This window comes from Apaloderma vittatum, unplaced genomic scaffold, assembly GCF_000703405.1.
Source record: "Apaloderma vittatum isolate BGI_N311 unplaced genomic scaffold, ASM70340v1 scaffold5275, whole genome shotgun sequence".
NCBI classification, from domain to species: domain Eukaryota; kingdom Metazoa; phylum Chordata; class Aves; order Trogoniformes; family Trogonidae; genus Apaloderma; species Apaloderma vittatum.
The window spans coordinates 35,478-62,320 of NW_009715356.1; the positions used below are offsets into that span (position 1 = coordinate 35,478).

The 26,843-nt window shown below is 40.8% G+C and overlaps 1 protein-coding gene across 1 annotated transcript in view; it reads left to right on the forward strand.

Moving 5' to 3' along the window:
• The window catches only part of CMYA5 (cardiomyopathy associated 5), a 47,460-nt gene that overhangs the window by 7,247 nt on the left and 13,370 nt on the right, over positions 1-26,843 (forward strand). The window contains 8 exon segments of the mRNA XM_009869095.1: positions 307-7,671; positions 7,673-11,591; positions 13,847-13,942; positions 14,619-14,852; positions 17,381-17,403; positions 19,301-19,422; positions 23,533-23,682; positions 24,606-24,752. Coding sequence (XP_009867397.1) covers positions 307-7,671; positions 7,673-11,591; positions 13,847-13,942; positions 14,619-14,852; positions 17,381-17,403; positions 19,301-19,422; positions 23,533-23,682; positions 24,606-24,752 — 12,056 coding nt within the window.

A 26,843-nucleotide genomic window follows, 5' to 3' on the forward strand; every position in this document is an offset into this window, starting at 1 on the left:
GACTTTGCTTATGCTTCTGTTTCAAAATCTCTGCACACACAGTATTAGCTCAGTCAGCTGAGCATGGTGCTGATAACACTAAGAAGGCGGATTTGATTCCCGTTCGGTCCCCATGTGTTGCCTGATCTAATTGAGAGGCGTCCCTGCCCATGACAGAGAGGTTGGATTAAATGATCTCTAAGGTCCCTCCCAGCCTAGGCCATTCTATGATTTTTGCTTTAATGCAGAAGTTTAGATTTTACTGCAGTACTTTAATTTGTTGTGTGTTTTTACAGCTTTTCTTTTCTTTTGTTCTTTTATTTTTAGTTTAAAAGATCTTATCCAAAATGAAGATGTGAAACCCAAGCTGCAGTACATCATGACTAACCCTTCCTTTTCTATGATAACAGTTCAAAGTGAAGACAGTGGGATAACGTGGGAAACTAGTTCGAGCAGATGTTCAACTCCCTGGGCCTCAGAAACTAGTACAACTTCTGATCTTTACAGTATGGAAAGTTCACCAGTGGGTTCTCCTCCAGGAAAAGTAATCTTTATTATGGATGAAGGTAAGATAATACGGAAAAGGAAGCGCAAATCTTCAAATAGGATGCCAATGGCTACAAGCCTGAAGCGAGGCCAGGGCACTAAAAAACGTGACTCTTCTGGAATGCAGAGACAAGAACCAAGAGCTGTTCTACAAGATGTGCAGGCCTCTGTGTTGAACGTTGAACAGGTAGAAGCACAAGACACAGATGAGGAAATGTTGGGTGACAAAGAAGATCTAGAGAACATTGCAGAAGAGCCAGTAAAACGTGCTCCAATAAGATCAATATTTAGAGAGAGCAGACTGAGAAAAGTGGGGCCGATCCTTGGAGGACCAGTACAAGCTAGAATCCAGCTGTTCAACTCAATTTTTGGAGGGACTGAGCCAGTCCCTGAAACAGGGGAGAAAACCAGAATCCAGAGAAGTAGCTCAGTTTCAGGAGATTCTGAACATTTCCTTGAAACATCAGTAAAAGAAAGATTGCAGAAGTTCAGTTCACTTTCTGAAGGAACACACCCAAAACCTTTCCAGAGAGGCTTCAGTAGAAATCTTGAAACACCCTCAGAGAGAAGAAGGAAGCAAAGACAACAATCCACAGCACAAGCAACTCAAAGCTATTCTTCACCAACAACACTTCCTGAAAAACAGCTTGCTAATAAAGAGGATGTTTCGTATGAAAATATTAAACCCACTAAAATTAAAGATAAACCAGGCAGATTTTCAAGCTTTGGTGCAGAAACGACTCTTCAAGATGAAGAAATAAAAGACAGACAACCTCTTCTGGAGGCTCCAGATCAGGCATCAGTACATCCACTGAAGTCCTGCCCTCCTGAAGAAACTAGGAAGCAGCAAAGCTACTCACCTGTAGCCAAAACATTAATAACAGACCAAAGAGCCTCCATTTCATTGGAGCCTAATGATAAATCAGAGAAACAAGTGCAGCTTCCCTCAGCTGAAAATACAAACAAGAAACCAGACAAATCCCTGCTGACAGGATCAGATTATGTGACTGAACTAAAAGAGGACGAAATTCAGCCCAATGCTGCACCACAGTCTGTTTCAGCAGATTTTGTTAATGAATTAGACAGACAAAGTACCCAACCTATGTTGCCTGCAGCATCCATGTCAGAGCATCCTGAGAGGGAAGCTCAGAAGTCAGGAGTTCAGTCTTACTTACCTAGCTCTCCACCAGCCAAATCCAAATATTCCACTCTATCTGAAATAAGACAGGAAGACGTTGTTCCTCAGTCATTAGAAACTGCACAATCTGAGTCTGAACATATGCTTTTACCACATTCTGTAGAAGAAGCAGAGAAGCAAGAAACTGAGTGCCGCTCATCAACAACTGCACTGTCAGAAACTGAGTCTTCAGGTCTCTTGTATTCTGCTAAAAAAAAAAGGGATCAAAAGACCCTATCACCAGAAACCCAAAGTGTTCACTTAGCGAAGCAAGCAAAATCAAAACAAGACTTTTCCTCATCCCTTCAGGAAACAGAGGAGGAAGGAACTCAGCTAAATCCACCTATTCCTGAAAAGATAGATTCTAAATATTTTGGCATTTCATATCCTATTCACAAAGAAACAGAAAAAAATCAGAAAACTTCAGCTGTAAATAAAGCACTAGATTCCGAACACCCTGATTTTTCCATTGAACAAACCAAAGAAGCAGAGAGTGAACAAATGGAGGTGAAGCATCCAGACTTCTCATATTCCAGCAACAAAATTGGGGAATCAGAGAGAACACAGATGGAGACAGAGCATCTGGACTTTTCTTTTTCCAAGGAAGAAGTGGAGGAATTAGAAGATGCACAGGTAGAGATGGAGCATCCAGACTTTTCTTTTTCCAGGGAAGAAATGGAGGAACCAGAAAATGCACAACTGGAGGCCAAACATCCAGATTTTTCACATGCGAGGGAAGAAATGGAGGAATTGGAGAGTACACAGCTGGAGACCAAGCATCCAGATTTCTCATATTCCAAGGAAGAAACAGAGGAATCAGAGAGTGCAGAATTGGAGACAGAATACCCAGAATTACTTTTTTCCATGAAAGAAACAGTGGAATCAGAGAGGGCCCAAGTGGAGAAAGAGCATCTGGATTTTTCATACTCCAAGGAGGAAACAGAGGAACTGGAGAGTGCCCAGCTGGAGATAGAGCAGCCAGATCTCTCTTATTCCATGGAAGAAACAGAAGAATCAGAGAGTGCACAGCAGGAGATGGAGTACCCAGACTTTTCTTTTTCCAGGGAAGAAATAGAGGAATCAGAACACACACAGCTGGAGATAGAACATCCCGATTTCCCATATTCCAGCAACGAAACTGGAGAATCAGAAAGTGTACAGCTGCAGATGGAGCACCCAGATTTCACATATTCCAGAGAAGAAATGATGGAATCAGAGAGTGAACAGCTGGAGATGGGTCATCCAGACTTTTCTTTATCCAGGGAAGAAGTGGAGGAATTGGAAAATGCACAGCTGGAAATGGAACATCAGACGATTTTGTTTTCCAGGGAAGAAACAGAAGAACAAAAATCTGTTCCTTTTGAACTGGAACAGCCAGAGTCTTATTCTCCTGAGGAATCAGAGCAAGAAGAAACAGCACAGCTTGCACTGGTGCCTTCAGATTCATCACATTTGATGGCAGAAGCAGAGAAAGAAAACACAACAGAACTCCAGTTTGTAGATCAAGGTATAGTTGATTCCACCAGAAGAGCTGAGACACAGCAAACTGAGTATCTGGAAATAGCGCATTCAGATTTGCCATATCCCACAAATAAAGCAAACCAGGAAGAATTGGCACAAGCAGATTTGGATAGTTCTCTTATGTCACATTTTGATGAAAAAGTAGAGCAGCTGCAGCCTGTACAGCAGGATTCACAATGTAGAGGTAAGCTGTATTCCTGTGCCAAGGGAATGCAAGGAGAAACTGCTCTATTGCAGTCAGAACATACTGGAAGAAGACAGCAACGTAAAAGCTCACAGCTGAGGGTGGAAGAGCCAAAGGCGTCATATTCTGCTGGCAAAATAGAACAACAGGAAATATTGCAACCAAATTTGGAACAAGCAGATTCACCATATTCCCAGAGAGAAACAGCACAAGAAGCTGTACAAAAAGACTTAGAAGGTCTGGAACCATCATGTTTCATTCATGAAGAAGAGCAGCATGAAAATGTACAACTAGCTTCAGAAAATAGGGATTTCTCATTTACCACTGAAGGCGTAATGCAACAGGGAGTGAAGTCACAACCTTTGGAGCCCTCACATTCAGTTGATAGGGCAAAGCACTGGGAAATGGCAAAGGTGGAGCAGGAGGAGTCACTTCCCTCCTGTTCCTCTGCTGATAGTCGGAAACAGGAAACATCACCACTGGATGTGGCCCAGACAGATATATCATATTCTTTTGGCAGAATGGAACAACAAGATACAGTACAAAGAGAGCTGGAACAGCAGGAAACAGTCCAAGAGAAAGCTATGCAAATGGAAATGGAAAACTCAAATTTGTCAGAAACCTGGGAGAAAGAAGAGCCACTGGTCACAGACCAAGTTAATTTGGCAAAGCAAGAGAGAGCTCAGCTGGAGCTAGAAAATCCATCTTTGCCATACTCTTTTGGTGAAAAAATGCAAGAAGAAATGCAAACAGAACCAGCATATCCAGATGAGATATTTTGTGTAAGTACAGAAAAGCAGGAGGAAATGACACAACACAAATCAGAGCAACCGTTTCTCTCGCGTTTTACTGAGCAACAAGATATACCTCTGGAGCTGGAGCAAACAGTTTTGCCATCTTCTGGTGGAAAAGAAGCTCCACTGGAGATGGAAATGAGTTCAGAATATCCAGATTTCTCATATTCCTTTCATGAATGTGAACAACAAAAAAAGATGAAACATCCAACCTTACCATTTAGTTTTAAGCAACAAGAAACTGCACCACTGGTGATGGAACATCCAAATTTTTCAAGTCACAGTGATGAGGCAAAACCAGGCAACATTGCAGAGGAGGAGACAGGACATTCAGAGCTCTCATACTTCATGGGAGAACCACAGCAAGAGTCAGAGCATTTGGATTCACCAGGTACCCTGGGTGAAGTAGCACAAAGTCAAAGTATGGAAGTGGAACCTAAATACACAAATTTGTCATGTTCTGATGGCCAAAGAAACCAGCAAGAAATTTCACAATTGGATTCAAAATACCCAGATTTGTCATTTTCCTTTGGTAAAGTCAGAGAACAAGCAACTCAAGAGTTTGAGCCTAAACATCAAGAATTGCCTAAAGTGGCCAGAAAAAGAGCTTCTCCATCAATTGCACAAATAGAGTCAAGATATCCAGATTTGACATATTCCCTTGGCAAAGCAAATGAGCCAGAAATTGCAACATGGGAACTGAAGCATCCTGATTTGTCACATTCCACTGATGAGACAAACCAACAAGAAATAGTAGTGTTGGATCAGAAACATAGAAAAAATTCTGTTAGCAGAGAAAAGGAGCAGCAAACCACAAAAGAGAAGTTAGAGCTAGGAAAGTTACCATATTCTCCTGGTAAAACAGGGCAATTAAAACATGCCCAGGAGAACTTGGAACAGCCAGATTTGTCATTTTCAGTTGACAGGCCAGATGATGAAATGGCTCCAGCAGGGACAGAACACGCTGATGCGATATATCCTTTGGACAATGCAGAGGCGCCACAAAGAGTACAACAAGAAACTGAGGAAACTTACCATTTTGGAAAAGCAGAACAGAAAACAGTTCAAACAGAAATGGAAATTCCCCATTCTATGGGGACAGCAGAAGAAAAAGAAGAAAAACAAATGGCAGAACCAGGGCAGAGACATCCTGACTTGCCTTATTCTGTTTTCAAAGCAGGAGGACTGCAAGATGCACAGCCAAAACCTGAACACTCTGGTTTAGCAAGTTCTCTTGATCAAGTGCTGGCAGCAACCCAGCTGGGGTCATTCTACGGACATGATAAAATAGAGCAACTCCCACCTGCCCAGCTGGAGCTGGGCCACGCAGACTTGTCAACCCCAGCTCACAAAGTGGGGCAGCGAGGGATGGAAAGCACTGCCTTGGGACAGTCTGTCAGCAGAGCAGAGCATCCACAAGCTGCAGAAGAGAAACTAGGAGCTCCAGATGCATCATCTCTTAGTGGAAAAACAGAGAAAAGAGAAATGGAAACACCAGAGCCAAAGCATCCTGATTTATCATATTCCATTGATAAAACACAAACACAAGAAACTACACAACTGTTGGTAGGAAAACCAGATCTATCCTCTTGTCCAGGAAAAATAGAGCGAGCACAAACTGCTCAAGATGAGCAGACAGGCTTCCTGCATTCTTTCAAAAAAGCTGCACAAGGTGAGAAACGACAGTCAGAATTGGGACATTCACAGTTATCTTATTCTGTTAGTGAAGCAGAACAAGAAACTGAACATGTAAAATCAAACCATTCAGATCTATCTGCTGGGAGATTAGAACACCATGAAATCACACAATCAGGAGCAGAAGTAATGGATTCATTGTATTCAACTGGTGAAGCACAGCAACCTCAAATTGCTGGAGTGGATTTGGAGTATCCAGATTTATTGCATTCCACTGGCATAGTACAGCAGCAAGATAATATTCAACCAGAGCAGGAGCAGCCAGGTGATTTTTTGACATCTCTCATTAAAGAAGAACTATGGGAAGGTACAGGATTGCAGGCGGAACGCCCTGAGCTGCAGTGCTCAACAGAGAAAACAGAAGAGCTGCAAAGTTCCCAAGCAAAATCAGAATATGCAGACTTGTCATTCTCTGTTGACACGGCAGAACCTCATAAAACAACAGAGCCAGAGTTGAAAGAACATGATTTGTTGCATTCTTTTGACAAAACAAAGCCATCATGGGCTGCCCCACTGGAGTCTGAACATCTAGACATCTCAGATGCCGTGGGCAGAGTACCACATCTTTATTTGTCCACTTCTGTTAGTGAACAAAAACGAAGTGGACAATGGGAGGTCAAGTATAAGGGGGGAACCTATACATTACACGGAGAGGACACAGTATCACTGAAATTGGATCAGCCAGTGTTTTCAAGCTCACATAGCACAGCAGAGCAGCCAAATAAGGCTCCACTGGAAGTGGAATTCCCAGTCTTCTCTGGCAAAAAAGAGCAACAAGAAATGGAAAAACAAGAGTTGGAGCATTCAGATTTATCATATTCCACTCGTAAAATGCGGCAACAAGAAAGCACACAACTTGGGTCAGGACAACCAGATTTGTCATCTTGCCCTGGGAAGACAGAGCAACCACAAACTTTTCAAGTGGAAGCAGAGCATCGGGGCTTTCTGCATTTCACTGGCAAAACAGAACAACAAGGAACAGCACAACCAGTGGTTGAGCACCCAGAGCGGGAATCTCCCAGTTTATCATATTCCATTTGCAAAACACTGTCACAAGAAGCCACACAAATGGATCTGGGGCAACAGGATTTAAAGTATGTGCAAAGTGAACTGGAACGTACAGGTTCATTGTATTCTTCTGGCAAAAGAGAACAAGAAATGGTATTGCCAGAGTTGCGACAGCTGTCTTACCCACCTAGAGAAACAGAGGAATCTACATATCAGAAATCTAACTATCCAGTTGTGCCACATTCTACTGGTCAACAAGAGCACCAGGAAATTGAACAACTAGAGGTTGAACAAATGGACTTATCAGATTCAGCTGGCAAATCAGAACACTTACAACCTTCCCAAGAAGTGCTCCAACAGCCAGAGGTTTTGGAGGCCTTTAGCAAACTAGAGGAAAAGGGAATGGCCCAGACTGGATTTTTGCATTCCCTTGATGAAGAAATGCAGAAACCAGTTTCACAATTAGACTTAATGCAATCAGGCTTGTCACATTTTCTTGGCAAAAGAAAAACACAGGAAACTGCACAAACAGGGTTCTTGCCTTCTGATTTTTCATATTCCACAGGGGAAGCAGAGCAGTTGCAACCAGAACAACCAAAATCAAATAATCCAGATTTGTCCTCTTCTCTTGGCAAAGCAGAGAGTCATGGAATGAAATCAGCAGATTTATTGTACTCCTATGGCAAAGCAGAGCAGCCACAGACTGCTCAGCTGGAGCATCCAGAGACATCATATTTCACAAGTGAAATGGAGCAGAGGGATTGGGTAATTCATTAATTTGCAGTATTCTGTTGTTGAAACAGAGCAACCAGAAACACCTGTATCATATACCTTTGGCAGGACCGAGGAGCATGGAACTGCACAACCAGACTTGGAAAAATCATATTTATTAAGTCCAACTGACAAAGCAGAAAAGCATGAAATGGCCCCACTGAGAGGAGGACATTCGGAGAACCGGAACACTGTGGCTGCTTCGTCTCTAACTGTTCAGATGAAAACTGAACAAGATTTATCCTTTTCTACTGGGGAAGCAGAGAGCCAAAAAATTCAACAATATTCATCTTTTCCTGAACAAACAGTGACTGTACCTTTGAGCGTTTTACATTCTGTCTCTGAAGCAAAACCAGAAGGAAGTCCAAAGTCTTCACCTGTAACTGGAAATTTGTCTGCCAAGCACTTAGATTTATCTTACAACCGCTGTAAAACAGAGCAGTCAGAAAATACCCAGCCTGAATCAGGTTTCTTCTTTGCGAGACAAGAAGCAGAGAATGCAAAAAATGATTTACATTTGCCTGTGGCTGCACAGCCGGAGTCTGAACATACAGTTTTACCTGAAACAAAGAGAGAACAGACTCCACATTACTTCTACACAGCTACGCAATTAGAATCTGAACAGTTAAATTTACCAGGTTCTACAGATAAAGCAGAAATGCTAGAAAGTAAAGATTATTTAACTGTACCATCAGAACTGGAGTCTGAACCTTCAGTTCCATTTTATTCTGATGAAACGTGTGAGCAAGAAATTCCACCTTATTCAAAACCAGCCTCTGAGTATTTGGTTCCCACACGGTCCCTTTCTGAACAAGAAAAGCAAAGCATACAGCCACTTATTCCCCAGTCTGCACATTCAGAGTGTAAATATGTAATTCCACCACATAATGAAAAAGAATTGCAAAAAAATCAGCTCTATTCACCTAAACCGGCAAGCTTGAAGACAATGCAGTTGGGGAGTGTCTCTGTAACGCACACAGAAAGCCAAGCTGAGCAAGAATCTCAAGATCATTTCTTGGGCACAAAATATTTGTCATCAGAGCAGCTAAGAAGTCCCCCCAAATTCACTACCGAGCAGGGTAAGCAAGAAGTTCAGTCTAATGTGCAGGCAGTGCCAAGGTCAATGACCACAGAGTCAAAGGTGACTACTGTAGCAGAACAGCAAGCCATGTTGTCAGATTCATTTGTACCTTTTCATACATTGCCTGAAAAGTCAGTATCAGTGTCTTTCACTAATGATAAAGAGAAACAAAATATTCCATCATCTTTATCTGACGTAGAAGGCATAGCTGGAAAGAAATCCACCATAGTTTCTGGCATTTATACTGTGGGAGAGGGTAGACGTGAAACACAACGATATTTTGCAGATCAAAAGGATGCATCCTCAGAGCATCTGGGAGCTGTTTCATCCGGTCTTGTTTATGAAAATGTGACAGAAAAAACTCAGAATTATTCTTCAGCAGAGATCAAGTCTGTTAGCTCTAGTTCTGATGAAAAGCATAGTCAAGATAATCCATCTTTTGGGCTAGCTAGATGGCTCGCAGAAGAGGTGAAAGCTTGCTCAATTAGTCCAATAAGAGCTTCAGAAGTAGACAGGCAACTTTATCCAAATGAAACTTCTAATTTTGGTTCAAAAGAATTACCAGCCACAAGTTGCACAGAACCTACAGTTCATGGTGCTACAAAGAACAAAGAACAGATTTTTAGAGTTTCTGATACAGTGTCAAGTGATATTTCACACAGAGTGTCCCTGGGCACTAGTCACAAAATGCAAAAGTATGATTTACCATCTCTGGTAGGAGATAATCAAGGTCCAGACAAAGTTCCAAAGCCTGAAACTAGCACTGGAAACCCTACAAAAACGGAAACAATGCAACATCTGGAGGTATACAAAGCATCTGAAGTGCCTGAACATAACCTGAGAGGAGAAGAGAAAGAAATGGATGCGAGTACCGTCGAATACAGTCAGAATGCTCCAGAGACTCTTGAAGAAAAGGATCTATTTAATATAATTTCAGAGGGTTATGAAATACTCAATATTCATGCTCCTACACATATTTCTTCTGTTGATCAAGAAGAAAGTAAACACATGCCGGATAAACTAGAATACTTGGAAACAACTCCTTCATTTAAAAGGAAATTAACTGATGATGGCCATGGAGACCTAGCTTCAGGAACAACCACAAGATTTTCAGAAAGCTCAGTGATGGGAAAGCCTGCAAGCCCTGGACTAAAGGAATTGGTCAAAAATGATGACGTTGAGGAAACTGGAGAAACACAAGAAAATTCCATGTTGCCACAAAACCAAAATAATGCAGTGTTGGATGCTAATAATGGTATGACTGATATGGATTATTTTGAAAAATATACGTTGATTGATGACAAATCCCCAGTTAAGCCACATTTTGAAAGACCAAGTTCATTGTTTCCTGTGACAGAAGATCCCAATGAACCTATGGAGGAAGCTACACCTTTTAAAGAAAGCACTGAGGCAGACACTTTGGAAGAGGAGTTTTCCTTACTTGAGGATTTAGATGAAGTCTTTTACGGAACTGTGAAAGGAGAAAGCGAAGTGCAGTCCTGTGTAAATGCTCCAAATCCTTTACCTCTGCAGAAATCAGTTGATACTAGCAGTAAAAAGGTTACAAATGTAGATGATGAACGGAAGTCACCAGGGACCCCACTTTTTGATTCAGAAGAAGGAGTGCTAGAACGATCTCTGTTGTTCCCTACCACTGTTGCTGCAGTTAATCCAGAGCTTCTAGAGGAGCCACCTGCCTTGTCATTTTTATACAAAGACCTCTATGCAGAAGCAGTAGGAGAAAAGACAAAGGATGAGACTCCCTCTGATGAGGAAAGTGGTAATTCTAATGTGTCTTTCCCCAGTAGAAATTCAGACACAGATGATGGAACAGGAATATATTTTGAAAAATACATTCTTAAAGATGAAATTCCAAGTAAGGCCATAGGGCCCCAAAAGGATCAGATGCCAGAGGATGAGTCGTTTAGTGGAGGAATTTCAGTTCAGATTTCAGAGGACAAACACCAGCAGGAGCCTGGTGATGTTCAGCCTGTGAGAACTGAGGTTCTGCCAGAAAGGGGTGTTGTGGAGAGAAAGCAATTCCAAGTTGACAGTGACATTCAACAAACAATTTGTAAACCAATGCATGCCATTCCTTTTGGAAGCAGAGTAGTTCTTTCAGGTGCAAGAACTGATAACACTGAACAAGGAGAAGAAGAAAATGTACCTGTAGAAACAACTGAGGAGTTGCTAGAGCAATCAGGTAATCAAATGCAAAGTGAACTAGTGGAATGTCAGGGAGCTGCATATCAAGAAAGTGGTAACAAGCAGGAAGAACATGACATAGCAGCAGTTCCTCAAATGGAAAAATTTGTCCCGTATGTCAGGACTCATGTTGAAAACAGTGAAGATTACCAATATACTCAGGAAAATCTTTCCTGTGCCCCTAGTGTTCAGCGAGCAGAGAAGCCAGACTTGCAAAGAGAGGAGCAGCACCCTGCTGTTTATGAAGATCTCGCTGAGTCAATGGACTATGATGTGATTACACAAGAAGAGCTTTTGCAAGATGAAATATCATCTCAGTTAACACACGAGGAGCTATTATTTGAAGACAGGGATTCTTCTGAGCATGCTGGTGATAGTTATGAATTTGTTAATGAGCCGGAGCGAAGAACACCTGTCGAGCTTGAAGATTCAGGCTTTGTGGTGGCATATCCTGAAAAATCAGCAACAAACATTCCTCAGGTTGAGACTCCACAAAGAGAATTGAAGAAAGTGCAAACAGACACATATTGTTACCACTGCAGATGCCCAATATCTGCTATTGACAAGCTTTTTGGAGAACATAAAGACCACGATGTCACAACACTAGATGATGCTGCCGCTAAGATGAAGGTAAGAATAATTTGGGGTGAGGGAAGGAGCTGCTGAGACTAATTTCTCTGGATGTCTTGTGTTGTCAGGGAAGAGGCTGCAGAGGTCAGTCCAGAGGTTAGGTCACAGTATCTATAAAATAAAAACTATTCCTAAACATCTGTTAGAGGTCTTGAAGGGAAACTATCTTATTAAGGTATTCTCTGGAGTCCTAGGCTTGCTAAGCTGGTATTTTCATGTGTTCAGGAGTTTAAATGGCCTTGTTTATACATAGCTGTTACCAGACATTCCATCTTTCAGCCTTTTCACCTGTGTAATTTTGTTCTGGTTTGTATATGTAGGGGGGGAAATGGGAAAAATGTTGTTTCTATGAAAGGAAAACTTTAGTATCAGCATCTCATTTTACTTGACAAGGTACAGAAACCTTCATATGTGGGGGCCAGTATCATCATAAAGTGTTCCCTGCCCCAGTTCCATGTGTGGGTTGCTTGGAGACGATAGACAAGTTGCACTTCATATACTACACAGTTTCGTTGAAATGCCATCCCCATTTTATGTTCAGTTTATGTTCATCTGTTCCAACAGTATTTTAATTGTAATGCAGGCAAGAGTATAGCAAGTCCTACTTCTTCGCACTATCTCTGAAATGAACTACTCTAAAAGATAAATAAAAATGCCCTCTATTTCAGTAGCCAAGTTCTTTGCTGACAACACTACTGAAAATGCTTTAAGTTCTGAGGAAGCTATTCTTCATTAAAGTGCAGTTCTGCAAGTGAAAACAGTATGCATGTGCTTTCTTACTCTTCCTCTATCAGATTTGTTCATGTACAAGAATACAGAGTTCCTTTTTTTGGTAACCAACTATTTAATCTCATCTCAGTATCTGAAAGGTGAAGTCTCTTTCTTGACACGTTTGATTGATGATAATATGGATTTTGTGTAGTTTCCCTAATCGAGAAGGGCTTTTGTCACAGGTTTTCATGTTATTGTTATGTTAACTCATATGTAAAACAATTCAAAGTTGGAGGAATCAATGTGGCAGTTTCAAATATCTGTATTTACAAGCTATCTCCATGGTGTGCAGATGCATGACAGCAGAGTTGCTTTTTATATATGGCCATTCGTGCTTGACTTAGAAGTGATAATTAGCCACCAGTAAGTCAGTAACAAAGCCACAGAGCCCAGCCATCCCTTGAATGTACTTGCACTGCAATAAGTCAAGTTAAGCTACAAATAAACATTCCATGATATCACTCCCTGGCTGTGGAGCACAGACGCACAGCCAATATTAAATGTGGCCACAACACAGGCTTGGCTTCACATAATTTCTAGCACTCAGGTTACTCTGAAACAGCATTTGCATATTTCTTGTTACTTCTGTATAATTACTGAGAAAATATTTAGACAACAAAGTGCTTGTCATCTGGATTTTAACTGTAGGGCCATAACTTCACAGTAAATTATATGAGCTATGGATGGCATCTGTCAGATTTTATAGATTATCTTAACAAACGGAATTTTTCTTCTGAATTTGATGATCAACCCAAAATATTTATAAAGTGACCTTGCAGTTGTACAGGCAATGTGACATTTATAATTAATGGAAAGTCATGTTAGTTTTCAACAGATCTATCTTTAAAAGTTTGCCATGACAGGAAGCTCTTACCAAAGGAAGTTAACTTTCCTGTTAGATATATGCCAGCTAATTAAAACTAAGTATTTTTGTAAATCACAAATTACACCTGAGCAGATGTCCAGCTTGCTTTCACACAAGGTAAGACGGACTAAGAAGAAGTTGTGAAGCACCTGTTGTCCCTTGGACAACTTTTGTTTCCACATCTAATTAAACCTGTGATTTTAATGATTTCTGGTTTATACGAAATGTCTTTAAAATTCTGATTATGCATAATCTATTAGCCTCATAATTACTTGTGTTATCTTACTTTTTATGAACTTGTTCCTGTGATCTCTTGAGGACGCTCATGAGGCTCTGAGCACCCTGAGTAAAGCTGCACTGGAATTTGTGATGTTCAACAGTACTGACGCTCAGCACTTTGTCAAACTGAGCTCACTTGGTTTGGTTTGGGAACAGTTTTGTGGCTGTTCCCAGTTGCTATTTTTGTCCTTGTCATTGTAGCCAGGGTGATACGTGAACATAATTTAGCAATTGTTCCAATGATGGCTGATGGTAAAACAAGAATATTCACTTAAAATGAGTTGCGTGTAAAAGCTTTATAAATAACATGCTTATGCTAGTGAGACATTTTACATTTCAGGATCGGTTAAGTGAATTGCTGATAGCACTGGAAGAAAAGTCAATGAAGATTGAAGAGTTTGTGAGTGATATTGAGTCTCTCTTTAACACTGTTGAGGTAAGTCCACTGTTTTATCACACTAGGGTGTTTTCCTGTACAAAATTACTTCTAAGATATGCTTGCCTTGTTTTGTAGCATCATTTCTTCCACTGAAATGGGCTATTTTTCCAGTTCTTAAATTGACTACTCCCACTGGAAATTATTAACTTTAGGAGAAGAAAAAGATTACTTTTTTTTTGCACATTATTGCCAAGTGGAAAAACGTGACTGTCAAGCACTTAAAGAAAAAGTTCCCTTAATTTTGATTATGTTTATAAAAAGCTCATGCTGTGTCCTAATTTAGAATCCTGTATGAAACATCTAAAGAAGTTGCCCAATGTCTTAAGTTCTTAATGTCTAAGTTCTTGAACTTTGAGAACTGTAGTAATTTCAGTTGGAAGTATGGATTTTTAGCTATTTAGTAGTCAGACTTCCTGTCTCAGTGCTTAAATATAGAAGTTTAATTTTAAACACTAAAAGTAAAAAAAAAAAAAAATTCCATTGTTTTTAACGTATTTCTCTAGCATTATATCTCCCAGATGAGCTTTCTTACAGAAATGAAGTTTTCTTATTGTCAGTATGCCAGAAGGACTCTGGTGGATGGCTCATGTATGGGTAATTCGGAATTCTGTGTATTCATTAAATGTTGTAATTTTATTCTGCAAATCAATTTACATCTGTTTTTATTTTGCAGGAAAACTGTAAGAAAAATGCAGAGTTATTGGAAAAGCAGAATGAAGAGATGCTTAAGAAAGTGGTAGCACAGTATGATGAGAAATCAGAGAACTTTGAGGAAGTGAAGAAGATGAAAATGGAGTACTTGTATGAGCAGATGGTTAACTTCCAGCAAACTGTTGATTTAGCAAAGGAAACTTTAGAGACAACAGTAAAAGAAATGGAAGAACTTGATGGATTTTTTTTCCTAAATGTGAGTAAAAATTATTTTCATCCCATAGCTTTTATGATACTGGTTAGGAAAGCACTTAATGCTGTACTGAGGCTGAGAAGGACTTACCTTCCTTTTTTTTTTTTTTTTAAGATAAATAAATTCTACAAGCTCAGCTGTTTCACTCTGAAACTGCTAAATCATTTCTTTGTTGATATGAATGCTCAGAGAGAATTGCAAAGATTATGCACGGGATGGAATTGTGACATGCCATTAAGGTTGTTCTGGTTTGTATTACGAAGGGAAGGCTCAGAGACAGTTCAATAATTTATCTAGAATTAATTATCCACTAAGGAGTCAGAAATGTTACAGTAAAAGGTACTTTACTATATAAAAAAGAAAGGTGAAAGATGAAAGTGTAATAGAAAATTTTCCAGTGCAGAGCTGTAGTAGGGTTTTAATTTTTTTTTTTAAATAAGCAGACACAGGCAGTAGTTATTATACTCAAATTACTGAGTCTGTGATAAATGTTTACTGCTGAAAAAATATGAGTGATGTCCTGGGTTTAGCTAAAATCCCAGTCCTGTTTAGTGATTTTTACTTTTCCAGCTCAGTCTCTTCTAAAAGGCTGCACTTTCTGAAGTCAGCAACATGTTTTTGCAGACAGTGTGTGCTACCAGCAGTGATAACACCTGATGTTTGCAGTCACTGCCTGGGACTGGGATGCAGAAAAGCTCTTGCTTACACTTATTCCTACAGTGACCAAGGCCACTGCTGGCCCTTGTGTGCCACACTGGGGGTGCCGGGTAGTAAAAGGGGGTCACAAGGAGGTAAAAGGTTGCACCTCCGGGGGGTCATAGACAGGACAGGTGACCAACGGGAGTATTCCATCCCATATAGGTCATATTTAGTATAAATTGAGAGATCACGAGAGTTTTGTCCCTTTCCTGCAATGGCCGATGTCCAGGGAGGACCCCATCTGACCTCCTGCTTTTGATCCGGATCCTGAGTTCCCAAATCCAGCTCCCTGTATCCAGCTCCCGCCGCCACTGAGCCTGGGTCTTCCCCAGTGCCTCCTGCTCTGCAGCACCAGTGGGGATTGCTATTGAGGGAGGGAGTTGGGTTTGATATTGGGCTACTATCCATAGTTGTATATAGTTTTTACTTCTATCATTCCACTATTATTTCTTTTATTATTTCATTAAAACTATTCTAGTTTTTTCTTTTCTAACCTGTAAGTCTCTCTGCCTCATTCCCTTTTCCTTCCCATTTGGGCAGGGGGGAAGAGGGGGTTAGAGAGTGTCTGTCCATGTTAGTGGCTGGCCCAGCCCTAACCCATGACAAGTGACTGTGTGGTCCTTAGTTGTCATCCAGGGATAAACCATGACAATGAGCTAAGTTAGAAAGGTGCACTTGTTGTGCATGTCTGTAATGGTCCTTTCTGGATGTAAAATCATTCCTTGTGAGTCTCCATCACTGGAGTTACATAGCTCATACAGTCATCAGTCATTAACTGGTTTCAGAGGATCTTGTAGGTTAATCATTAATGGCCTGGGTCCTCCGAGATTGTCCTTATGCAGCAAGACTTTTCTGTGAGCGAGCTGTGGCACTTTCTCATCCACAGAAGTGTAACAGCAGTCTTGAAGAGGGGCCAATAACTTCCCATTATGGAATTAGCACATGGTCTGGAAGGCCATTTTATGATGATTCTGTGAAAGTATCCTGGGATGCAAGGAAGGAAAAGTTCAAATTACTCTATAAAGACTGATCATTCATGCAAAATGAAACAGCTTTTCAAATACAAGCCTCCAGCCCATATACCAGTAGTTATAGAAATGGTATAGTGGTATTTGGCTTTCTCCCCTGCTCCAAGCTATACAGTGTCTTGGTATCCTGCAAACAAGTGAATGCCATGGTAGATTGGCTATTTTGGGACAGACAAAAAATACAGCCTATTTTCCTGAACTCTGTGAGGTACTGAATCAGTGCCTTAGCAAAAAAGATAGCTCTGTAATCTGAAATTCTTTTGCAGGGTATGAAAATTTTTTAATTCCCTATCCCTTTCTGTTAGTGATAAAGGACAGGAAATTTTCTGTCCACATGCCAGGAAACGTCAACTACAGATTTCTGGAGCATGAAAGAAACTCACTTCATGAGTACAAATCTCACCCAATTCGTAGTCATAATAAGTTACAAAGGAGATTTCAGCCAGGATTCGGATTCAAGTGTTCTTAATGTGCAGGTGATTTCTTTCTATAAAAGCTTTGGTTTGAGAAAGTGTTTGACTGTGTTCCAGTCTTTAAACCTGGATATTGAATACTGGCCCCTCAGGAGCTTAAAAACAGATTTAAACTCTACTAGCCTGCTGAGCTAGAGCTTAGAAGTGGAATATTCTTAAGAAACCAAATTCTATGCTGGTGTGAATAAGCAGCATCCCAGACAACATCAAGTCAATAAAACTGTGTGCATTTTATGTCTGTGGAGAGTAGCAAGCCTGTAAGATGAGTGTCTTTTCAACATTTTCAGGGTTTTGAAAACTGTTAATACATTTCTTTTTTTTCCTCCTCTAGTCATCTAAAGAATTGAATAAAAGGTATATCAAGTATGGGTTAAGTGCACTGTAGTGAGTACTAGGTCTAGCATGCTGGATGCTTCATTTACTATTTGCAAGATTTGAAAACACACTGCTAATATTCGTAGTTACTTTTATAAACTTTGGAAATAATGAAATTAAGAAAAGAGGTTTTATACTTGTTGCCGTAACTGACTGGTTTGGAAATGCTTTGCACATTCTAATACATCAATTAAGCAAGTAACATTTTAAAATGCCAGCTCAATTCTACATCTCTACACAGACATTTTTAGACAGATGTTCTTTGCAGTTAGTATTATAAGCATATATACTAAAAACATGTTGATCCTGTTTCCCTCTCTTAGATGTTACTGGTACATTCTTTTTTCATTAGTCTGTTCTGTATTGCCTGGTCTCTGAAAGGTTATAATGCAAAGTGTCAGTTACATGGCTGGGGTTATTGGACTGTAAAAGAAAAAATGATATTGAGTAGCTTTCAAAAACTTACCAAGAGACTGTGGGGTGATGTTTTCCCATGTCTCTTCCTTGGCACTGCCTGATTCAATGTGTGTCAGAGGGCTGGTGCCTCATCACAGCTATATCCTGGCCTGCCTGCACATACCTGTAAATAAATCACAAACTGTTCTCTGTCATGTGTGATCTCCTCAAGGGAGTCATTTTGGTGAGACCCATCCTTTAGGAGAAAAATGTTCAACTATAAGCCCATATTCCCCCAATAAATTTTCCAAGGTGAACTACAAATATTCAGATAGGCTGGCTGCAGTCTCCTCCAGTCCCTAAACCTACTTTGTCCATACCACCACCTAAGTGCTTGAGCGTTGCACAGAGTGTATCTCACATACCCTTGTCAGTGCTGCCTAAGCCACCACAGGGACATGCGCACTGACGTGGACTGGGCTAGAACAATGGCACGAGGATTCCAGTTTGCAGTCAAATTACAATGGCAGGAGAGTGGTCTGAAGAGAATATGCCAAATATCAGTCTTCATAGTTGTTATTAATTGGAAGAATTAGGGCTATAAATTTGGACTTGACTGTTGCAAGTCAAAATGTGAAAGTCTGGCCATGTATCTGCGTGTAGTTTATTGCATACGAATAGGGTGGTTCAGTCAGACAAAACAGTTTTCCAAGGCTTTCTGTATACTTCAGTTGTTTGCTTATACACTAAACTTAATGTTTATTCTCTTTTGTGCATGGGTTTGGGTATTACTTTACTTTGATAATACCTAACTTGCTAAAACATTAAAAACAAGTCTATGTAACAACGCATGTTTTTCTCAAGAAAATATGTATTATACTGGTTGTGCTTTGTTAAGATTAATCATAATTAACTATTTTGATGTCTGAAAAAAAAAGAATGAGAAAAAGGTAAAATTCATTTGCCTTGAAAATAAATAATCTTTCATTTCCTTGAAGCTGTTTCTGACTCAGAATTAAAAAAAAAAAGTTGTTTTTTTCTCCTATGATGAACTCAGCAAGTATGAACTAATTAAGTGGGCTCTATCTTCCTTCCATACTTTTTTGCTTGCCACAAGCAGCTGCTTTACATCACATCTCTGGAGTCAGCTGCTGTAGTTTAGCTCTAAGGTTTGTAACCTTTAAAGGCAGCGTTAGTAAGCCCAAACCCCTGGGCTCTTTGGAGTCTTGCTGTGAACTTTATATCCTCACGTTCTCATGGGTCAAGTGTATGCGGACTGTGTATACTCTCACTGTGCTCCTGATCCGAAATCACAGCATGTTCAAAATCCAGGAAACAGCTTCTCCTTGCACGTTGTCCTCAAGTTCATGGGAAATATTTAAAGAAGCATACATCCCATGGTCTTTGTGTGTAGCCTTTGGAAAACTATGTGATGCCATGAGGGATTTATATGGACAGCTGTATGTTTTCTTCCAAACAGGTTACTTACTGCAATGGATACTACTCTCTCTTTAGAAAAGGTGCCCAGTGCTTTCTCACTGTTTGAGCACTATGCAGACAGTCCAGGACAAAGCAATCAACATCCCTTAAAACATGTGGCTGGTAAGAATCTCGGAATATCATCTTAAAAAAAGCTAACATATTGGCAATGTTTTGGAAATTTTAGGAAGCTAAAAACAGAATCTATGTGAGAAGTATAAATTTGCAAACCATGTAATTAGCAATCAGAGTTGAATGTAAAATGAAGTCTAATTGTGCACAAGTGTTTGGCTTATAGTAGGACATGAAGACGAGCAAAAGCGAGAGAAGCACTAAAGCAGGGGATTCTTGCATCATTTCAGTTATGTGTACCTCAAACTAGCAGAAGGTCTCTACTTGTAAATCTTCCAGGCCTTGAGAAATTGTAGGAAGGAACAGAAGAGGCAATCAAGGGTCTCTTGAGCTTCTTCCTTCGAGGGGCACAGCCTCAGCATCACTGCTGTGGGGAGGAGAGCAGAGACCTGGCTGAAGTCCCTCAGCTTGTGCCAAATGAACAGAGGCACCTGAAAAGCCCACATGAAGGGAAAGTGGGAGGAGCTTGTGCTTCAGAGGGCAACAGTGAAAATTACACATGATAAATGGGTTTGTTCACCTCTCTGTTATTTCATGTCCTCTAAAAAAACTGCCTGTGTGGGTTTTCTGCTCTGCCTGTACGTACACCTATAAACATTTTCTGGATCTGGACAGCTGTCAATGAAGAGTTTGTCAAAACGAATTTGTGCTGAAAGAAAATAGAAGTGAAAGCCTACACAAAATTTTATTTGGGATTGAATGCCTTGAGTACATCATTTATGACATACTGGAGGCAAATGTCAGACCCCTCAGATTCTTTTTTTTAACTGAAGCCATCTGATAAAATACATGTGAATTGACTGAATTTACTTTGTTTCTGCAGTGCACGTATTTTTCCTTCAGAAAGTATAGTATTTTATTAAACAATTTCGTAGAACTTTATATTCACTACTCCAGAAACATCTTTCCTTCAAAGCACCGTCCATTTCCAGATTTCCATATCCACTAGCAAGAAGCCCTTTTCTTTCAAATTCTTCCTCCTTTCATGTAAGCCACCCTCATTAACAAATGCATGAGCATAAAAACCCAGTGCAGTATGCCATTGAACTTATTGTAATGCAAGCTTTGCCACAGGAAGAGTGGGAATTATTTAAAAATTCAAAAATTTGTATTTCCAGAGCCTGCCATGGGTCCTGCCCTTTAATGCCAGAAGGCAAAGACTTTTGCTTATCGTGACAGTCTTCCATTAGAACCACAGAGCAATGTAACTGATCTCCTTCTTCAGGTTCATAAAGCCAAGGAAATGTTATTTAGCATTACATTGCAAAGGAGTAGATATCCATTAAAAATTTGAGATTGTTATTTTTTTTTCTCCAGGGGTTGTGGAGATTAGGTAGCATGAAGGAAAACCTGCCTTACGTGACAGCACTTCAATGAAAACTGACGTGATGAGAAAATCTCACACTTTCCTGTGGAAAAACATGATTTAGCCCAACTTGTGGTGCAAATACAGTTTCTTTGACTTAAATTTTCACTTTAAAAGGGACTGGCACTTTGATAATACATAAGTATTCTGTTCCTAAAGACAGTAGTTCAAGCTCTTACTTTGAAATTACTTCCTTTCAAAAGTTATTTCATATTATGCAAGAGGAAATCAGAAATCAAATGTCTCTCAGTGTTACTGTACTGAATTTTTATTTGTCTGAAGGGGGAACTTTTTTTTCCCTCAGAAGTTTCATTCATTAAACTAGCTTCTGTTCAGATTTGGCATAATAATAAATTTTGCAGTTGTGGGGTTTCTGTGTTCATAAATAGCAGTTTCTAGGCAACTTCCCAGCAAAAAAAAAAAAAAAAAAAGGCTGGTTTCCCCAGCGGTCCACTGAAAGGAAGTCTTTTCCTAAAGACAATCAGTTTTTAAATTGACCAACTCTAGATGCAGTCAAAAGATGAAATGTGGATTGGTTTTAGCAATGAGAAGGATAATTTTTCTCAATGAGAAGCAGATGTAACCCTACTGTACTGGTAACTCTCTGTATAAATCATAAGGGAAGAGCCAGCATCTGCATTTGCCTTGTTCATGCCACAGGGGATCATCATCATTACTGTGAAGATAACTGAAAAAAAGCAAAAGCTTTTTGCTGAGATTCTAAGAGAATTCATGCAATATGGAAATTTACTGAGTGAAGAAATAGAGCCATGTATTTTCATTCCCTGCAATCACTTTAACAATGAACATCTTTCAGGGCTTTTTTCTTCTTTCTTTCTTTCCTCTCCCTCTCTTTTAAGCCATAATCATAGAAGGGAACAGTATCTCGTCAGGGATGGAACTATGCTGATCAAGATACTAAGTTTATATAAAATTCAGGGAGCCTTAGAGGTCTTCAAAGCACCCTTTGTGAGGGATGCTTCTAGTTGTCCCCTGGGGTTCAGGTGCTTTGGCAGAGCTTGGGTTCACCTGTACACCAAGGATTCTCTGTCTACTGGGTCTGTGAAGAAAATGAACTTGTTAGGCAGGAGCTCATTGCTGTGCACCTGCAGTACGAGTTCCCCTCTGGGTAGAGGTGGCCTAAGGCTGCAGGGAACATCCTGCTCCCCAATGTGTTAGAATCTTCCTTTTCCTAAAGAACATCCCTGCTGCTGTCAGTGTCAATGGATTTGGCACAGTGTGTGAATCCCTTTCTGGTGTGGCAGGTCCTCTCCTCTGCCCACATTTCTGGGATCAACCATATACAGTTGCAAAAAAAAAGTTTGTGAACCTTTTGGAATTTTATGGTGTTCTGCGTTGATTTGTCGTAAAATGTGACCTAGCCATCATCTCAGTCAACAGTACCAAGTACAGAGGGACAATCACCTCCCTACTTCTGCTGGTCACACTCTTTTTGATACAGGCCAGGATGCTGTTGGCTTTCTTGGCCACCTGGGCACACTGCTGGCTCATATTCAGACACTTGTCTATTAGAACCCCCAGGTCCCTTTCTGCTAGACAGCTCTCCAGCCACAAGGAAAGTCACCCAAGCCTGTAGCATTGCAGGGAGTTGTTGTGGCCCAAGTGCAGGACCTGGCACTTGGCCTTGTTGAAGCTCATATTGCTATTGATTCCAAAGGTTCACTCACTTTTTTCACTAACATTGTGAATGTTGAATGAGTGTGGTCAGCAAAGACATGGAGGATCAGAATTACTTTCGTGTTATTATTTTAGGCACATTGCATTTGCCAATACTCTTGACTTAGATGATGACTAGATCACATTTTATGACAAATTAATGCTGAACACCATGAAATTGCAAAAGGTTCACATACTTCTTCTTGCAACTGTACATCTGTCTCTGGAGGAGGCTTTCTTCTGCAAGATCCCTCTTCCATCAGTGAACTATCCCAACACTCTTTGCTACAAATAAGTGCTTTCAGTCTCTACTTTCATGAGCATCCTCTTCGTATGGTGTCCTTTCCTTTGGTGCCTGTCTTGCAAGGAAAGGAAGGCAGTCACCCAAAGGAACCTGTGTTAGGCTGCAGGGTCTTCTGGCGTTTCTGGAGGGGTGGTCTGAAGTTACCAGGAATTTTTCAGGGTTTCATCAGCACGTGTGCCTCGAAGTGGAGCTCAGAACTGGAGAGCTCTCCTTGTCACTGAAGGGAACAAATCTTCAGGGGAAAGGAGAATGATCTCTAGAGCTGTGTGACAGCTCTGCCTGTCCAGGATTTCCACAGCCCTAGAAGCCTCCCTGCTGAATATTGGAAACAAACATGAATGCCATGCATGGCTGTTTGTTTCCTGGTGTTCTTCCCCATGGGTCAGGACCATCATGTGCATGTTTGTTTCCTGATGTACTTCCCTGTAGATCAGGACCGTCATGCAGGAGCTCAGCTGGGCACAGACCCATGCTTTGTGCTGGGTTCAGGTGGTGCCAGTGCTAGGACTGGATGTTATTTTGTCTACACTGCAAGGGAAATGGACCAATTCCAATGCCAAGCAATTACTTTTTTTTCTGTTCCTAGTTTAGGAGGACCTATTACTATAAAACTGCACTAGTATTCCATATTTCATGTACTTGCTGTACTTGTTCTGTGGAAATGAAAATAAGCATCTGAGTTGTCTCACAGATCTGTACGTAATTCAGCTGAAAATACAGGAGTGTGAATAACAATGGGAGACTTTTCTCTCAGTCCCACAGACACCAACTGTTGTACCTCAGGAACCAAACTCGGCAACCAGCACCTCCATTGCTATCTACTGGGCTGTGAACGACGGGGATGCCATTGACTGCTTCCAGGTCTACTGTATGGAGGAGCCACAAGCCGGCAAAGATGCAGGAGGTGCGTAAGGTCTTGCCTTCATGGTGGCAAGAGTCCTTTCTCCTCTGGTCTGGGGTCAGCAGAGGGGAAGCCAGGCTGCAGGGACGGTCCCCGGGTGCTGAACGAAGAGGGCGTGTGAAGACATGCATAGGACTAAGGGTGGGTAACAGTGGAGGGAAGCCTGAATTCAATTCCTCTTCTTCTCCTCCTCTTTGTCCCCCAAAACGTAAGATAAATATCATGGTCTGTAAAGTATAGGGAAGTGGTTTGCAGAGAAGTGGCAACATTGCTGTTGAGGTGCCCCTTTACGAAGTAGCCAGACCTCCAGAGCAGGTGTGTCCATGCTGCCCCATGTGTACTCATAAGGGCTGCTCCCAACAGGACAGGCTTCATTAGGTTTTTAGGGCCCATGTACTTCAGAAGTGTGGCCTAATAAAAAAAATTACAGGAAAAGATAATCAGTATTTCCACAGCATTTCCACATGCAGACAAAGATTTTTTTTTGAAATGAGATTAAAATATTTCAAATGTTATATATGAAATTGAGAAACAGAATTGAAATGCTCATTCGTTAAAAAGCTCAGACTGATCATAAAGTCACTCTAAGCAACTGGACTGCACAAATCCATGTGTGTATGTGAGTGTGTGCATGTGTATGTCTGTGCATGCTGGCGACTGCAAAGGCCTTTTCATAGTAACTGATTTATAGCTAAGGGCTATAAAGTCCTGCCATCAACGGGACTTGAGTGCATTCAATGCTGGGTCGTATCAGAAATTTCCTGTCAAAACTGTGTCAGAGCGAAATATGGAGATGTTGGCTAGGAACGCTTTCTGGATTTTTTTTAACTGACTGTCTTTTATATGTCAGTTGAGAGGTGTGGTTGTAGGTCCCACCAGTGCGATACCTGAGTGTGATGTCCCATGCTTGTGTGTGTTCCTCCTAGCTTTGGTGGAAGAGTACAGAGTGACAGTGAAGGAGAGCCACTGCATTTTGGAGGACCTGGAGCCAGATCACTGCTACAGCGTGTGGGTCATGGCTGTGAATGGCACAGGCTGTAGCTTACCCAGTGAAAAAGCCATTTTTAAAACAGGTATGTATGTATGTGTGTATGTATTTTGGCATTTGATTGTTACAGGCTTCAAGTCCTCAGACCTGCTCTAGGCCATAGCCTTACTGAAACTGAAAAAACTGCTTCCTTTAACCCATCCGGCACGTAGCATGCAACTCATACTTGTTCTGCTTTTTGCGAAGAGATAGTAGCATAGTTGCTTCTGGGAGGAAACTTGAAGGCATTCAGATTTGAAGATGTTTCCAGTCTCAGGCCTCATCACCGGGTCATTGGGACAACACATTCTGAATTTCTGTTCTGAGTGCACTACAATGCTCCAGGGAAGCTCTGGTAAAGCCACCCAGCTGTGCCCTGCTGCTGCTGCTGCTTCTCCTGTGGAAAATAGAGGTGACAGCTGCACTTTTTGTCTCTCTGTCATCCTACCAAATACATCTATGTTGCATTGACTTAAATTATTAACTTTTCAATGGAAAGTCTACTTTACTGAGGTTACATGCTGTGTCTAGCTCAGTGGGACACAAATCTCAGGTGTGACTGAGAGGCTCTGTTGCTGTTTAAGTGGTATAAATTAAGATGAGGAGACGAGTATTGTTTATGAGTTTCACTTGACTGATTAATTTTTCTGAGCTGTAATTTCTTTAATAATTTGTATTGACAAAACTATTGCTTCTTGAATTATGAGCAAAGTGAAACATCTTGTGTCTGAAGCCTTCTTGCCAGACAACTCTTTTAGTGCTACAGGATAAAAACAATCATTGTGTTCTTGCAGTGACAAAATATGGACAAGGGTACTTAATAATTTTGGAATGAAATAACTCTGTACAACTCTGAATGTATTGTTGAAATTACTTGGCAGCAACCACAGCTTCAAGCTTTTTGCTTAAAATTCACTAGACTTCAAATCTGTTCATAATTCTCCTTGATATTCAATTTGCTATTCATGTTTTAAGCAAAGATTATTTTCCAGAGAATTCAAAGTAAAAAGTCACTTTTTATGGCCTTAACAATGTAATTGTCACCATGGTGCATAATTCCTGCAAAATGGTCAAATAATAATGAGTTATTACCAGCCAATAAATCACAATTTAAAAGGATGTTCTCACTTCTCTGAAGCCATTATTTTTAAGAAATGTCTTTGCCTTTTGGCATCAGGCTCAGCAATTTTTTTTTCCCAAACCTAAAGCCTGCTAAAGAAGTTAGTTTTCTCAAGTCTTTGATGCCTTCCTTTGTCCTCTTTCTTTAAGAAAACACATAAACTAGACCAAATAACGGTGCATTAAATACCTTCCCTCAAGCTCCCTGTGGAGTCCTCTGACACCCAGATGGACTTGTAGGGACACTATCAAGCACTCATAGATGAAAAACCCCTGCAGTCCTTACACCAAAGGCAGAAAGATGAGCACCAGTAGTGGAAAAAAGTTCTTCAATGTGAACCTGGCTACTCTTGATAAAAAACTAGAATATTTTGATACTCTAAGTAGCATGATCAAGTCAAAAGCAAGAATTTAGAGTTAATTTTTAGTAGTTCAGATTAAAGTTGGCACATACAAGGAAATAATTTGATGATATATGCAGTTACGGGAACATACGTCTTAACAGTGTATCAAAGCTGTGCTTTTTCCAGGTGCTGGGAGCACCCACAAGGTTTCTCTGCTTTACCCTCGGAGGTGGCAGAGGGCCTGGTGAGTTGTGGGCAGGTGCTGCTGCAGCATTTCCCCAGCACCTCCTGTCTCCTGCTCCCCCACCATCCAAACTGACAGCTTGTCCTGCCCTCCCCTGGGAACATGCCATTTCCAAGCAGTATTTTCTGTGAGGCAATGATGCTGAAGGCACCAATTACGCTTTTACCCTTTCCCCTGCCCCTTCCCCGTCTGTCTCTGGCTAATCCCTGGATGAAGGCTCTTTGCAGCCCTAAAGACACAGGAGTGAATGTACCTTCTTCTGTTGTTCAAAACCTATGTGATTCTCACCCTGTATCTGAGGGACAGAGTTAAGAGTTTATCATTTTGTCTTTTTCTCTCGTTAGATAGAATCATAGAATGAGTTGGGAAAGACCTTTAAGACCATCAAGTCCAACCATTAACTAACTGTACCAGGCCCACTTCTAAACCA